This window comes from Colossoma macropomum, unplaced genomic scaffold, assembly GCF_904425465.1.
Source record: "Colossoma macropomum unplaced genomic scaffold, Colossoma_macropomum, whole genome shotgun sequence".
NCBI classification, from domain to species: domain Eukaryota; kingdom Metazoa; phylum Chordata; class Actinopteri; order Characiformes; family Serrasalmidae; genus Colossoma; species Colossoma macropomum.
This window is the reverse complement of record NW_023494806.1, coordinates 31810387-31823485: the sequence shown is the minus strand read 5'-3', so window position 1 is coordinate 31823485 and position 13099 is coordinate 31810387. Positions and strand designations below refer to the sequence as shown.

Sequence of the window (13099 nt, the reverse complement as noted above, 5' to 3'; positions counted from 1 at the left end):
AGAATAAAATGAGCAGCACTTGATGAAAGGAACACCTTTCCAGCTGTTAAGCATGTGAGGTGGAACTGTTGGGGGTGGAACTGTAGGGGTTGTATGGCAGCTAGTGGCACAAAAAAAGTCCACAAGTAGATAGAAGAATGGATTCAATTAAATATCAACAAATTCTGGAAGCAAATGTGACACAGTCAGACAATAAACTTCAGCTGAAAAGAGGATGGCTTCTTTAACAGGACAGTGATCCAAAACACACCTCAAAATCCATCACAAACAACTTCATGAAACACTGAAAAGCTGAAGATTTTTGAATGGCCCTCACAATCCATTGACTTCAACATCACTGTAAATCTGTGGGTAGATCTTAAACAAGCTGTTCATGCAACGGACCAACATTTAGATTATGAAATAGGGATGTTGATTAATGTGTATCATCCCTATTTAATAAACAAATATAAGGTAAATAAACTAAATATATAAAGTATATGTAATCTAGTCAGAGGTTCCCCAAACATTTACGTACGACTCTAGATACAGCTAGCTAGCAAAACAGCAATTTATCAGCCATAATGAACCACATTTGCAAATAAAACGTGGGTATCTTGCAAATTTTAGCTTTTTCTTTTCTTTTTCAATCTTTCTGTGACAGTTTGAGATAGAAGGGTTGATTTTTTAGAGGTCACCACCTTTAAAAAAAATAGACGGGTCATGTGATCTACTTTCCGAGCAATGGAAGGTGTAGATAAAGGAATTACAGCAAGTTTCACCTCCATGGGATTTCTAATAGTACATGATAATTTTTTGGCCACTGTAGATGAAACATGGCCATTTGAAGCTTTTAAAAATCATTTCCTGTTTTATTTAAAGCTTGTAGCAGAAATACATATATTTTACCTTGCAGCAGTTTTACAGTGACTTGGTAAACAGCTCTGATGTAGATAGATCTGCCACTGTCGTTCATTTGAAACCTTGTATTCACAGCCACTGACGTATCTAGAACTTCCAGAAGGCCCAGAGTAACATTTGGAAATTGGTCAAAACATTATTTCTACTGTCAGTTCCTAATTACGTTGATAGTTAATCTAATGTCTTCAGTTCAGCTCTTAAACAATGGGAGAGATTGCTTGTCTGTATCTACTAGGATACCATGGCAAGGAAAAATGTACAAACTTTGAGTTGGCTTGATAAAGTCATTGCTTTGGAAGCCAAGGTTGCTAAAATCTTCCTAGACTGCTGCTTTGTTATCCAAGGGGGTTGCTTTGGTGTTGCTAGGCTGTTGCTATGGTATCCCAGGGCATTCCTAAGGTGTTGCTAGGTTGTTGCAATGTTATCCAATTTAGTTGCTAAGGTGTTGCTAGGCCATTGCTGTGGTATCCTGGGAGTTTAGAGGTCATTGATATGGTTTCCAAGGTTGTTGCTAACGTGTTGCTTGGCTGATGCTATGATATCCAAGGTGATTGCTAAGGTGTTGCTAGGCCATTGTTATGTTATCCCTGGTGGCTGCTAAGTTGTTGCTTGCCTAATGCTATGTTATCCAAGGTGGTTGCTAAGATGTTGTTTGGCTGTTGCTATGTTATCCAAGGTAGTTGGAGCTAGGTCATTGCTATGGTATCCCAGATGGTTGCTACATTATTGCTAGGCCATTGTTATGGTATCCCAAGGAGTTGGTGGTTGCTAAGGTGTAGCTAGGCCATTGCCCTTGTATCCAAGTTGGTTACTAATATCTTGCTAGGCCATTGTTATGGTATCCCCGGTGGCTGCTAAGGTGTTGCTTGCCTGATGCTATGTTATCCAATAGTAGTTGCTATAGTGTAGATGGTCCATTGCTGTGGTATCCCAGATGGTTGCTAAAATCTTGCTAGGTCACTGGCCTGGTGTTCCAGCCAGTTGTTAAGCTTGAAAACTGTGACCCATGAAAATGATACGAAACAAAAAAAGCATAGAATGTTAATAATAAGCAGAAGATAAAGAACAGCAAGCTGACTTTGTCAACAAGCATGATGGTTCTATTAAACCAAAAATTAGCTTAAAATTGCATACATGTATTTTGTAGACATCAAGTTCCTTAAGTACTCAAAGGTTCTGTGGATCTTGGTATTTAAGTTTTTTATAGGTTATCTTATCTTGTGGAAAAGTAGAAGTGATCTGATATTATGTCTGTAAATAACATATAATAGCAGAATACAGAAGAAAAACACATTTTATATGTGCATAAATAAATGTGTGCTTTTATTCTTATTTGTTTTATTTCACTCTACGATTATGACTAGTTTAGAAGGATTCAACACACAGACCAGTTATTGTTATTGCCAGTTATAACAGATTTGAAAGATACAATCTACAAACTCAAATTTACAGGAATTTATCAACATGCAATAATAGTTTTTACTTTGTAAACTATTTAAAGCAACATTATGCAACAATTTTACCTTAAAATAACAGCGTCAAAATCATTTTGATGGTACACTGTCTTACAATAGTGAGAATGGCGTCTCTGTCATTGCCCTCTGGGCCCAAAATGCCTGCTATAGCGCTATGTAACTTTGGAGGTCTGCGTAGAACTGCGTAGAACTGCATAGCGCTTTACGCCATCATGTCACACACCAACTACTATGGCTCTTTGGCTGGCTAGCTAAGAAGAAACTAGCTCAGTATTCCCAGCATGGACATCATGACAGAGGCTGAGAGAGAGAGAGTGACCGAGCAATATACCAGACAAGAGCAAACATCGGATTGGCTTGTATTCCTTGGCATGAGCTAAAAGAGATAAAACGACGCATAATAGTCTCACAGCTTATGGAAAAACAATGAAAATCCAACAGCAGTGTTCATCCCTGTCAATGTTATTTATGAAAGATTGCGAGGTAGGCTGTAACCTCTGTGTCATCGCTGTCTCACAGAATTTTGGATTTTTTTTGAATGCCAAAAGTCATTTAACCTCAATCGCGTTTCATACTATCATGCAACTAAATCAATTCTTACACCAAAAGGTTTAGCTAGTCTTTGTCAACGTCATGCCAAATAAGCCTTGAAAGCTTGCGACATCCTGTAATAAAATCCTGTAATATTATCTGTAATGTAAGTCGACATAGTTATTTCTCTTCTGATGTCTTTGCCGGTGTTGTGCTGAATTCTGACTCCTCTGCAGAATTTTGCGTGAACTACAGATCACACACATTACACATAGAAACAACCCAAATCATTGTAACCTGTAGCATCTATATGCCTGTGTGATGCAAGTACACGCGAAGGGGAGTCAGACTCTGAATCCTTCAGCTCCTCAACGAATACACGTGTACATGGGGGGGTCTCACATGGGATTTGTATTTACAACAATGGTGTAAAAGTGAAATACACTCCGCAACTGTCGGGGAAGCCTCAGAGCAAAAAATATCAATTCTGGCATAATGCTGCTTTAAATATTATCACACAAATGTTTATGAACTTTCACAATGTTTTTAACATTATCTCATACACTGCATCACACAATATCTTCTTTAGTATAACCGGTTAGTTTACAATATTTAGTGAGTTAAGTATAAATGAACATAGGAAAGTTACAGAAGATAAAGGTAGCTTAAGTCCAGCTTGCTTTCTCATTCTCCTTTCTTTCGCCTTGACATCATGCTGCTACTTTTGTTCCAGAATGTCCAACTTAAAAAAAAACACAGAAGACAAAAAATAATAATTCTAATAATTCCCTGTTAGAGTCTGTTATTATTGTGAGGATGATGAAATATTTTACATTTGTTAAAATTAATTAAAAATACTTATAAGCTATTTATGTGTTATGCAATTGTATGTAAAATTACATTAATGTAATTAAGAAAAGTTAATATAAGGTTATGGGTTGATATTTAGTATAGAATAGTACAGTGTGCACTACATTTTGACAGCAGCGAACTTAATTTACTGTGTCTCTACAGATTATGGTGTGATTCATCTGAAGGGTCTTTCATAAGTGGGATTTAAATTTTCTGCATTAGCATGTGGGCAGACCTTTTTTTAAAAGCTAAAGTAATGTGCAAAAGTCAGAGACCACCCTTCTTGTACATATTCTCCAGTAAAAACAGCCATTAACTACAAGGTTTTTTTTGCCTTTTTCAGGAAAGTAAAAAACAGGACTTTCCAAAACTGATATGGACCACTCTAACAAATTAGATCAAACTGGGATTCTACATTTAAAAAATGATTTAAAAAACAATGAAGTATTCAAACCTTTGATATTTACAAGGATTATTTTATGATTTGTGACCCCAAGGCATTAATTGAGATAATAATAAGCTAAATATATATAAAAACAGTCATTTTTTGTTCATTTAAAGGAAAGAATTTGTTTTAGCATAAGCTTATGCTAAATAAATAATACATTTATTAAGTTAATTAATAAAAAAAAAATTCAAAGAATGCTGTCCTAAGATTTCATGTCACTACCGAAACACTGAGTTTTAGTCCATAGATGGAGCCCTAATTTAGTCACACCCTGCATTTTAGAACAGGAAGTGAGACTGCATCTCTATCCCTCATGGCCACATGGTGAGCAGTTACATCCCATTGTTTTAAAGAAAACGTGTCCCAAAGTCTGAAAATCAGTGTGAAACATTAAGAATAAGAACTGTCACTACTGAAACACATACTTTTTTGTGTTTTGATGAAAATATTATGATTTTATGTGTTTACAACTGTTCAAAGCTGTGTTTGCTGGTCATGCACTGGCTAGCATTAAATTAGCTTAAAATTAGCTAAAATTGTCACTACTGAAATGGTCACTACTGGAACTTTAACAGAGTAGAGGATGCTCATTTTCAAAGGCAAACACAAATAAGAATGTCAGCTTGAACCGAAGAAAAAAGTTGAGGCATTGTTGTCTGCAGTGATCTGCAAACTGTCTACTTTAAAGGTGAGATGCCAGCTGTGGCAGTATGCTTTAGCTTAGGATGGTTGATGATTTGGATTTTGAAGTTTGCTGGTGTTGTTTTCTTTGTCTTTGTTATGTAGATCTCTCAGCTGTCCGATTTTAATTGTCATTTTCATTGGGGTGAATGCTGTGTCAAGAGTGGACACATGCTTTATTGCAAAGTATTCAAAGCTGTGTTTGCTAGTCATATAATGGTCAGCATTTTGAGTTCTGCTCAAAATGAGCTAAACTCCTGAAACAGTCACTACTGAAACATTTGGTAAAGTTTCAGTAATGATTGTCCTGGTAGGGACAAAATGGAACATTCAATCATTTATTTAAATTAAATAAACATAATTAAGATATAGGGTCACTCAAAGCAAAAGGATTTTAGTCTAAAGTTCAAGTCAGTTAAGAGTCTAAAATGTGATTTTAACTTTGAACCAGTTCAGTAGAATGATGATAACTTGCTGTGATATTATTCTTGACCACCAAATAAGGTTGCCAAGTAAAGGCCCACCAGACATTCGTGCCCAGGGGCCTATAGTTTGATGATCCTGCGTCTGAAATCAAATCAAGAAGCTCTTGATGTTCTCAGAATGTCAGACTGCCCACAGAATGGACTGAGATGCAGAAAATGCAACCAACTTCTAAGACTGAACTTTGGAGGTGTGGAAAAACATCCCTGCAGATTTCTTTGAAAAGCTGAAAGTGAGTCTCCTGAAAACAACGCAAGCTGTAATAAAGGCAAAGAGTGGACACAATAAATACTGAACAGTTTGATGGTTTATTTATTCGTTGTGTAATTTTATGTTGTTAAGACTGAATAAATAATGAAGTCTCTGACTTTTGCACAGCACTGCTTGTCTTATGCCAAAGGTGATCATAAGAGCATCGGTCACCTGTGTTGGACTCTGGATCCAGGCGGGTGTTGTGGACATTACAGGGTCGGCAGTGCTGCACCTCCTCCCTCAGGTCTGGGATGCTCCCCGGCAGCTCCTCCCGTACACACACCGCTGGCTGTGCTCGGACCGTTCTGGAGGAACCGGCAGGACCGCCATCATCATCATCACACCTGGACAGGTTGGTGCTCTCCCAGGCTCCTGCAGAGACCCAGCACAACACATTAAACACTCTGAATAATGTACAAATATCTATCAATGTGTTTTCTACCCCTGGTTCCTATCAGTTCCGTTACAAAGACATCTGAATCACTAAAGTGTTCTTAAGAAAAAACTTGCAAAGGATCTTAAGACAAACATTAAGAAGCTCATAAGATTGGGCCTCATTCACCAACCGTTCTTAGATAGAAATTTAACCTTAAAACCCACTTACGCAGTTTTCACGAAGATTCTGACACTCACCAATATTTTCTTATTTCAGTGGTGGTGTGTTAGTGTGTGTTGTGCTGGTACGAGTGGATCAGACACAGCAGTGCTCCAGCATGAAAAGGCCCTTAAATCGACCACCAAGGCTGAATGCACCATGAATAATGTCTGTTGTAAAAATTGCTTTAAAAGCTGAGAAAGGTGAGCAAACAGGTCCACTGGGTCAGTAGGTCTTGCTTCTAAAGATAAAATCTCTCATGCTACGATGCCTCTGATTGGCTTGCTGCTCTGGTGGTTGGAAGATGCAGCCAAGCAGATGAAATACTCACCACTCCCTCTTTACTAATGCATTCTGTTAAACAGGATCAGCAGAGAACAGGCGGGACAAGGACAGACTCACACACATAATCACAGACAGAGAGCCAGACGCACCCTGATAAGCTCAGTCATGCCCAGCAAGGTGATGAAACAGCCTTTAGAAACAATGGCTCTAATTCTTAGCCAATAACAGCAGTTCTGAATCAGTTCTGCCCTCCTGATACACGCAAGGGGTGTTTTTGTGTGGGTACATACGTTGCTTGGCAGCCGGGGCGACTGTGTGATTTCGCAACTTCCTCCCCATGAAGTTTAGAGACAGGGTGACGTTTTCTGCTCCCGAGTTTACATACATGGTATAGTTGTCTGTCTGCCTGTCTGCCCTGAGGACAGAAACACAGCAAACCACAAGCATTATGGTCTGGTCTGTAGTGAAACACCAACTTTCCTGCATGTGTGGGTCGCAGAGGTGCAGAGATGCCTCCGTCTTGGGCGGGCATAAGTTTTGGCACCCCTGGGAAATGAAATCTTTTGTTGCTTTTTAAAGTGGGGACAAAAGTAAACATGATCTCTGAAGCAAACTGTTTAAAAAGACATAAATAAATAAATGCAATTCGGTACAAATTTTAATGCATGGTTACTATATATTTGACTAACATTTGAAAAAAAGGGAAAACAGTTATGGTGGCACGTGCCAAAGTTCGGACACCCTACCTGAAGGAAAAGTCTCCGAATTTTTATGTGACTCTTTCGCAACCTCACTTCATTGCTTGGATTGATTGTTTTTGTCGCTGTGGCTTTAAGACTGATATATGCAAATGAGCTGTGTTCTGTTTTGCTGTATTGGGCAATCATTCAAAAAGCAGTCAGAACGGAAACCCTCACGCTTTTGTGACGTAACAAAAAAGAACCCATTTTTCATATATCATGATGCGAAGACTACTCAGTCTAATCTTAGCAATTTATCTCCGCCCATTCAGGCTGAAGTTATAAGAAGTGTTTCAGCCTGGTTGGCTATTTGAATGAGGCTCAACACAGCTCACTTTCATGGATGTGCGACACCATATACCAACATTGGTACAACGACTTAATAGTGTGCACTTATTTTTTGGCCATAAAAACTTTTTCGTACATAAAAAAGCCTGCAACTAGCTGCACCAGCCGAACATAAGTTCGATCGTAGCCTAGTTTGAACGTAAACTGCCACTATGTTCAAGTTTACAAACTACTAGAATTTAACCGGTTGCACCCTGTACCATAGCATGTAACATAGCTTTAAGCTATAACTTAAAAATGACGCATACCCTATAGTCGATGTAAGTTCTGCTCTTTTTCTCAATTAGAGACAGAAAAGATCACAGACCTCCTAGCCGCAGATTTGCAACACAACACAGACAGGAACTGAGCCCTGAGTCCTACTTTGTGTCTGGCCCTGAGACATTTTGCTACAGGGTCGTTCCAAAACCTGGGCGACTCTGTTCAAGTACATGAGTGAACTGTGTGCAGAGCAATTAGAGCAGCTACATCAGTGCTCAGGTTGTGTGTGACGCTGACCTTGTCATACAAAAATACATAGCACAGATTATTTTTAAAATATACCTAACACAACTAACATTACCATTCTGTCATTCGGCAGATTCAAATTGCGATTACATTAGCCACAGCTTCACTAATGTTGCCGAACTTTCTTTGATAAACTGCTGTTAAAATATTGTGAACATCGGACATCAGAAAAATTCCAGCAGTGGAACAGAATAAACACACTTACTAAGAGACAGACGCTTTGGGGACACTGTGTCTTTCTGAACTATAGCTAATTTGACCGACACACAGCAAAGAAAATGTAACACGAAAGCAGAGAAATTTCACTGCGTCATTCGGTGCGAACAGTGTTTTAAGATGTACCGTAAGTGTCTGTTGTACAACTGAAATTTTGTGTCGCTAGTTTTAAACTAACTACTTTCAACATGAGGTTTAAGACGGACTTTACACTCCGACTTATGGTCAAACTTACATTCAGTTGGTGCAACTGGCTGCAGATGACTATATTAGTTATTGTAGTTATTGTCTATGTTCCACTAATGTGTAACTAGTGCATTGAGTGAATTTTTAAAAAACACTCTAAATTGACCCAAGAAATCAAATGTGTACCAAATTAAAGATAAAATCTAAAAAAATTGAGGCTTATTTTTGTGAAGAAAATGAAAGAGAGAGACAGAGAGAAAGAGAAACATGATGCAGTCAGATGTTTTGCAAAACAATTCCATGCCATAAATTCCAACCACGAACAATGAGAGAACACACTGAAAGCGTAGGCGTCAATACACACCTGTTACATCTTGTTGTGGAACTGAACAACAATTTCGCCTAAGAAGTTAAATGTATTCTTTTATGATTGTGTTTATATGATTTACTAATGTGTCTTACATTAAATAAGATACATTTCTAAATATTTTTTAAATTTACATTACTGTGCGGAATGTTTTTAAAATTTAGTTTACAGTCAAAACAGCCAATAAGTACAAAATACTAATTTTTCAGGGAAAATTACATTTTCAAACAGGAAATTAGATTTTTTTTCAGTTTGTACCCACTTTGTCTTTATTACAGCTTCCATTCTTTTCAGGAGACTTGCTTTCAGTTTTTCAAAGAAACCTGCAGACACACCTGCCAAGTTCAGTCTTAGAAGTTGGTTGCATTCTCTGCTTCTCACAATCCAAGTAATCCCATTTTCTCTCTATCTTCCAGTTTTATTCTGAAAAATGAATAACTGACTTTTTGAGAGGAAAATAAATAAATGAAGGGTGGTTTCTTACTTTTGCAAAGAAATGTAAAAAGTTTACGTTTTGTTGATATTTACTGTTATTTCGATTTTTAAGTTCTAATTAAATTTTTAGGTGCTGTCAGAACAAAACATTATATCTCCAAAATGGTAACTTTACAGGAGAAGGAAAAAACCTGCTTTACTTTTAATGTTTTTTCCAAGTCATTTTGGCCATTTCTGTTGCTTTATTCATCATGAAATTTACACACAATTTACACACAAGTCATTTTCAAATTATGTGAAAAGAGCTTTGCACCTAAAAATTTCAGTCTTCTTGCTCTTACACTGTTAAGTGATACTATCTATCTATCCATCCATCCATCCATCCATCCATCTATCTATCCCAAATCAATACAGCCTGACCCCAATAATAGTGGTGAGAAACACCTGGGTTTCAAATATAAAACAATAAAATAAAAAGCTGATTTACCTGTCTGCGATGCTGGCACCTGTGTCTGGCAGAAGCTGGGAGAGGAACTGGAAAGCTGCTTGTTTTCGTGAGGAACTGAGTTCTCATCCCTTGTGAAATATTAAAGTCAATGGATGAGGTTTCAATGGGTGTTAGTTTGCCTGGCTGACCAGCACAGGCGACTGAATATCATCAGGTTTCCAATGTGTGTGATTGAGATTGTAACTCGATGCATATGTGTGGGTCTGTCTGTCCTGTCATGCATGCATTGAGGTCATCCATCACTTTTGTGAATGAGTGGCTTCATGTTAATGCAGCTCTTCATAACAAGCATCTAACGGTATACCAGCGACAAGGAGCAGCTATAAGAAGTGTTTCTAATAAAGTGGCCAGTTAGTGGAAGTAGAAAGTGGGTATTTCTAAAAAAGTGGCTAGTGAGAGGAAATCCAAGGTGGGTGTTTCTAATAAAGCGGCCAGTCAATGGAAATACAAGATGGGTGTTTCTAATAAAGTGGTCAGTGAGTAGAAGTACAAGGTAGGCGTTTCTAATAAAGTGGCCAGTGAGTGGATGTACAAGGTTGGTGTTTCTAATAAAGTGGCCAGTTGGTGTAAGTACAAGGTGGGTGTTTCTAATAAAGTGGCCAGTTGGTGTAAGTACAAGGTGGGTGTTTCTAATAAAGTGGTCAGTGAGTGGAAGTACAAGGTAGGTGTTTCTAATGAAGTGGCCAGTGAGTGGATGTACAAGGTGGGTGTTTCTAATAAAGTGGCCAGTTGGTGTAAGTACAAGGTGGGTGTTGTGTTAAATGTGTTAGCTAAATTTGCCTCGTAATGCCAGTCAAAAACTAAAAGACAGTTAAAGGTCAGTGTAGTTTGTACCATTTTAATCAAGATCTTTGCTTAGTAATTTGCCTGATTGTCTATGTAGAAAAGCTATAATGTCTGTTCTGTGGTAAAAGGCTACTTTGAGAAATTAACCTGATCAGTGTCAAGTCAAGAACATTGTATGTGCCAAATGCAGCCTCGCCTGTTTGTGCATTGTTGTATCTTAAAAAAATAGACAACCCGGAGTACACCACGGTTATGGATGTTCTTTTGATATGATCTCTCTCTTTATTTGTATCTACAGATGCACAGGACTTGCAGGTCTTGCCCTGACTGAGGAATCTGACGGAGATTTGTTTTCAGGCATTAGTTCTACAAACATAACGTCTTGTGCTGCCTTTGTACTGATTCACATGACAGTTTGACACATGGCATATTAACATTGGCACTTTACTTAGAAGGGGCTGATGGTTTGAATCAGTGTTATTCCCAGAGCTTGCATTAAGTGCCAACAAAACTTATATAAAACATAATGATGGTAAGTTCGTTCTCAGTTTCAGTTACATGTTGTTACATGATCTTCCAGAATCTTGACATTCAGGGGGTCCAAGAGGTTACTTAGGAGGTCCTGAACCCCCCAGGACCCCCTGTATTTTGCACCTGGGATGTCCTGAAGCGTGGGCAGACTACATCCTGTTATCCCTTTCCACTGTCCTGATTATATGATGACTACATCACTTTTATGGCTAACCTAATGCTTTTATATTAAATTGATACATGTAGTACCAATGTAGAAACAGATACAGTAAAGTATTCCAAAGGTTTAGTAATACAACTTTTATTCAGTAATATTTGTCAGTCTATAAGGACATACCTGAACAATATACATATAAAAATATACCTTTGTTTCACTTGTAAATCAACCATTGTGGTAATTGTTCACTTTGAACGAATACACTGTATATAAGCTCGAAAAAACGCTTATTAGCAAATTCCTACAAAGACCTGAACATTGTGGCACTCATGGAATAGCTCAGGGATGGTCAGTTCCAGTCCTAGAGGACCACAGCACTGCAGCACTGTTTGTTTTTGCTTCTACATTTAATTGAGCCCTTTAGCAGGTGTCAAAAAAGAGAGAAGCATTCACAAACAGGTCTTCAGCATTGCTGCAAAGTAAATGAGTAGGTAAGAGGTGGCATTTGTAAGGGTATTTGTAAAAGCTGAAATGTTTTACGGGAAGGGTATGTGCTCAGTCCTGTTAAAAGGAGTGGTCTGACAAGCCTGCAGAACGTTCGAGAAACAGGTACGTTAACCGTGTTGAACATGGCTACACGCCTACTTGCATACTTAACACTGCTACGTTCACCTTAAAAAGTAGACCTAGTGCTGTTTTTGTTTTATATATTTCTGCACAGACACACCTAAGATAACTGACGCCTGTGGAATGCTGACTACCTGGTTCAGACATGTTGCAAGCTAGAATGGAACAACATTTGAGTGGACTCAGCCCTCAAAGACTGGGCTGGGAACCTGAGGCCTAGACTTAATAAACAATGTTGGGAAAACAAGTTCCAGAACAAATTTGTTTTGCTTTAAAGCAAAGTTATGTGAGAATTCTTTTTGCTCTTGGGCTCCCCCTACAGTTGTAGAGTGTATTTCACATTTACACCACTGTCGTAAATACAAATTGCGTGCCACACAGTTATATGGATGCTGCGAATTTTGCTCACGATTTTTATTTTTCTACATGTAAACAACAGAAATTGCAAGTGCGGTGGGGTGCAGTCTTTCACAGATAACAAGGGTAGGGATGTAAAAGTCACACTCAGCTGTCGGATGTTCATTGTTTTCCCATTAGCTGTGAGGTGTTTCTAATAAAGTGTCCAGTGAGTGGAAGAACAAGGTAGGTGTTTCTAATAAAGTGGCCAGTAAGTGGAAGTACAAGGTAGGTGTTTCTAATAAAGTGGCCAGTGAGTGGAAGATTGTTTTCCCATTAGCTGTGAAACTTACATCCTTTTATATCTTTTAGCTCTAGCCAATAAGGAAAAGCCAAAGTCTCTTGCTAGGTCACTCTCTCTTTATCTCCTCCTCGCTTCCTCCAACAACATCTTCGGTCTTTTGGCCACCTCTACTATAATGTCAATGCTGGGAATATCAACCTAGCTTCTGGCTGAAGAGCCATAGCTGTTGATGTGTGATGTGGTGCCGGAAAGTGTTACGCAGTTCTCCTCCAAAGTTACATAGTGCTATAGCAAGCGGCCCAGATTGGCAATGACAGAGACGCCATTCTCGCTATTATAAAGGTCAGTGCACCATCAAAATAATTTTGAATAATTTTTTAATTTTGTTTTAGGGTAAAATAGCAAAATCGCAGTCCAAATCTACCTCACACATTGCCATTCTTTTTTTTTTTCCATTTTTTGCAAATTTGCAAATTTTGTTTTTTGTGATCGAACCGAAATGGATGATCTGATCTTTTTCTGGCCTCGATTCTCAGGTCTTCTGTGTCA

The 13099-nt window shown here is 38.3% G+C and overlaps 1 protein-coding gene across 1 annotated transcript in view; it reads right to left on the bottom strand.

Annotated features, from left to right (window-relative positions):
• si:dkey-96l17.6 (kinesin-like protein KIN-14E) overlaps nucleotides 1-9821 on the bottom strand; it is a 33159-nt gene extending 23338 nt beyond the window's left edge. The window contains exons 1-3 of the mRNA XM_036598291.1: nucleotides 9789-9821; nucleotides 6793-6917; nucleotides 5794-5994 (exon numbers count right to left, since the gene is read on the bottom strand). Of these exons, the coding sequence (XP_036454184.1) occupies nucleotides 5794-5994; nucleotides 6793-6889 (298 nt within the window). The 5' untranslated portion in view covers nucleotides 6890-6917; nucleotides 9789-9821. The remainder of the gene's footprint in view (nucleotides 1-5793; nucleotides 5995-6792; nucleotides 6918-9788) is intronic.
• Between the last annotated feature and the right edge of the window lie 3278 nt (nucleotides 9822-13099).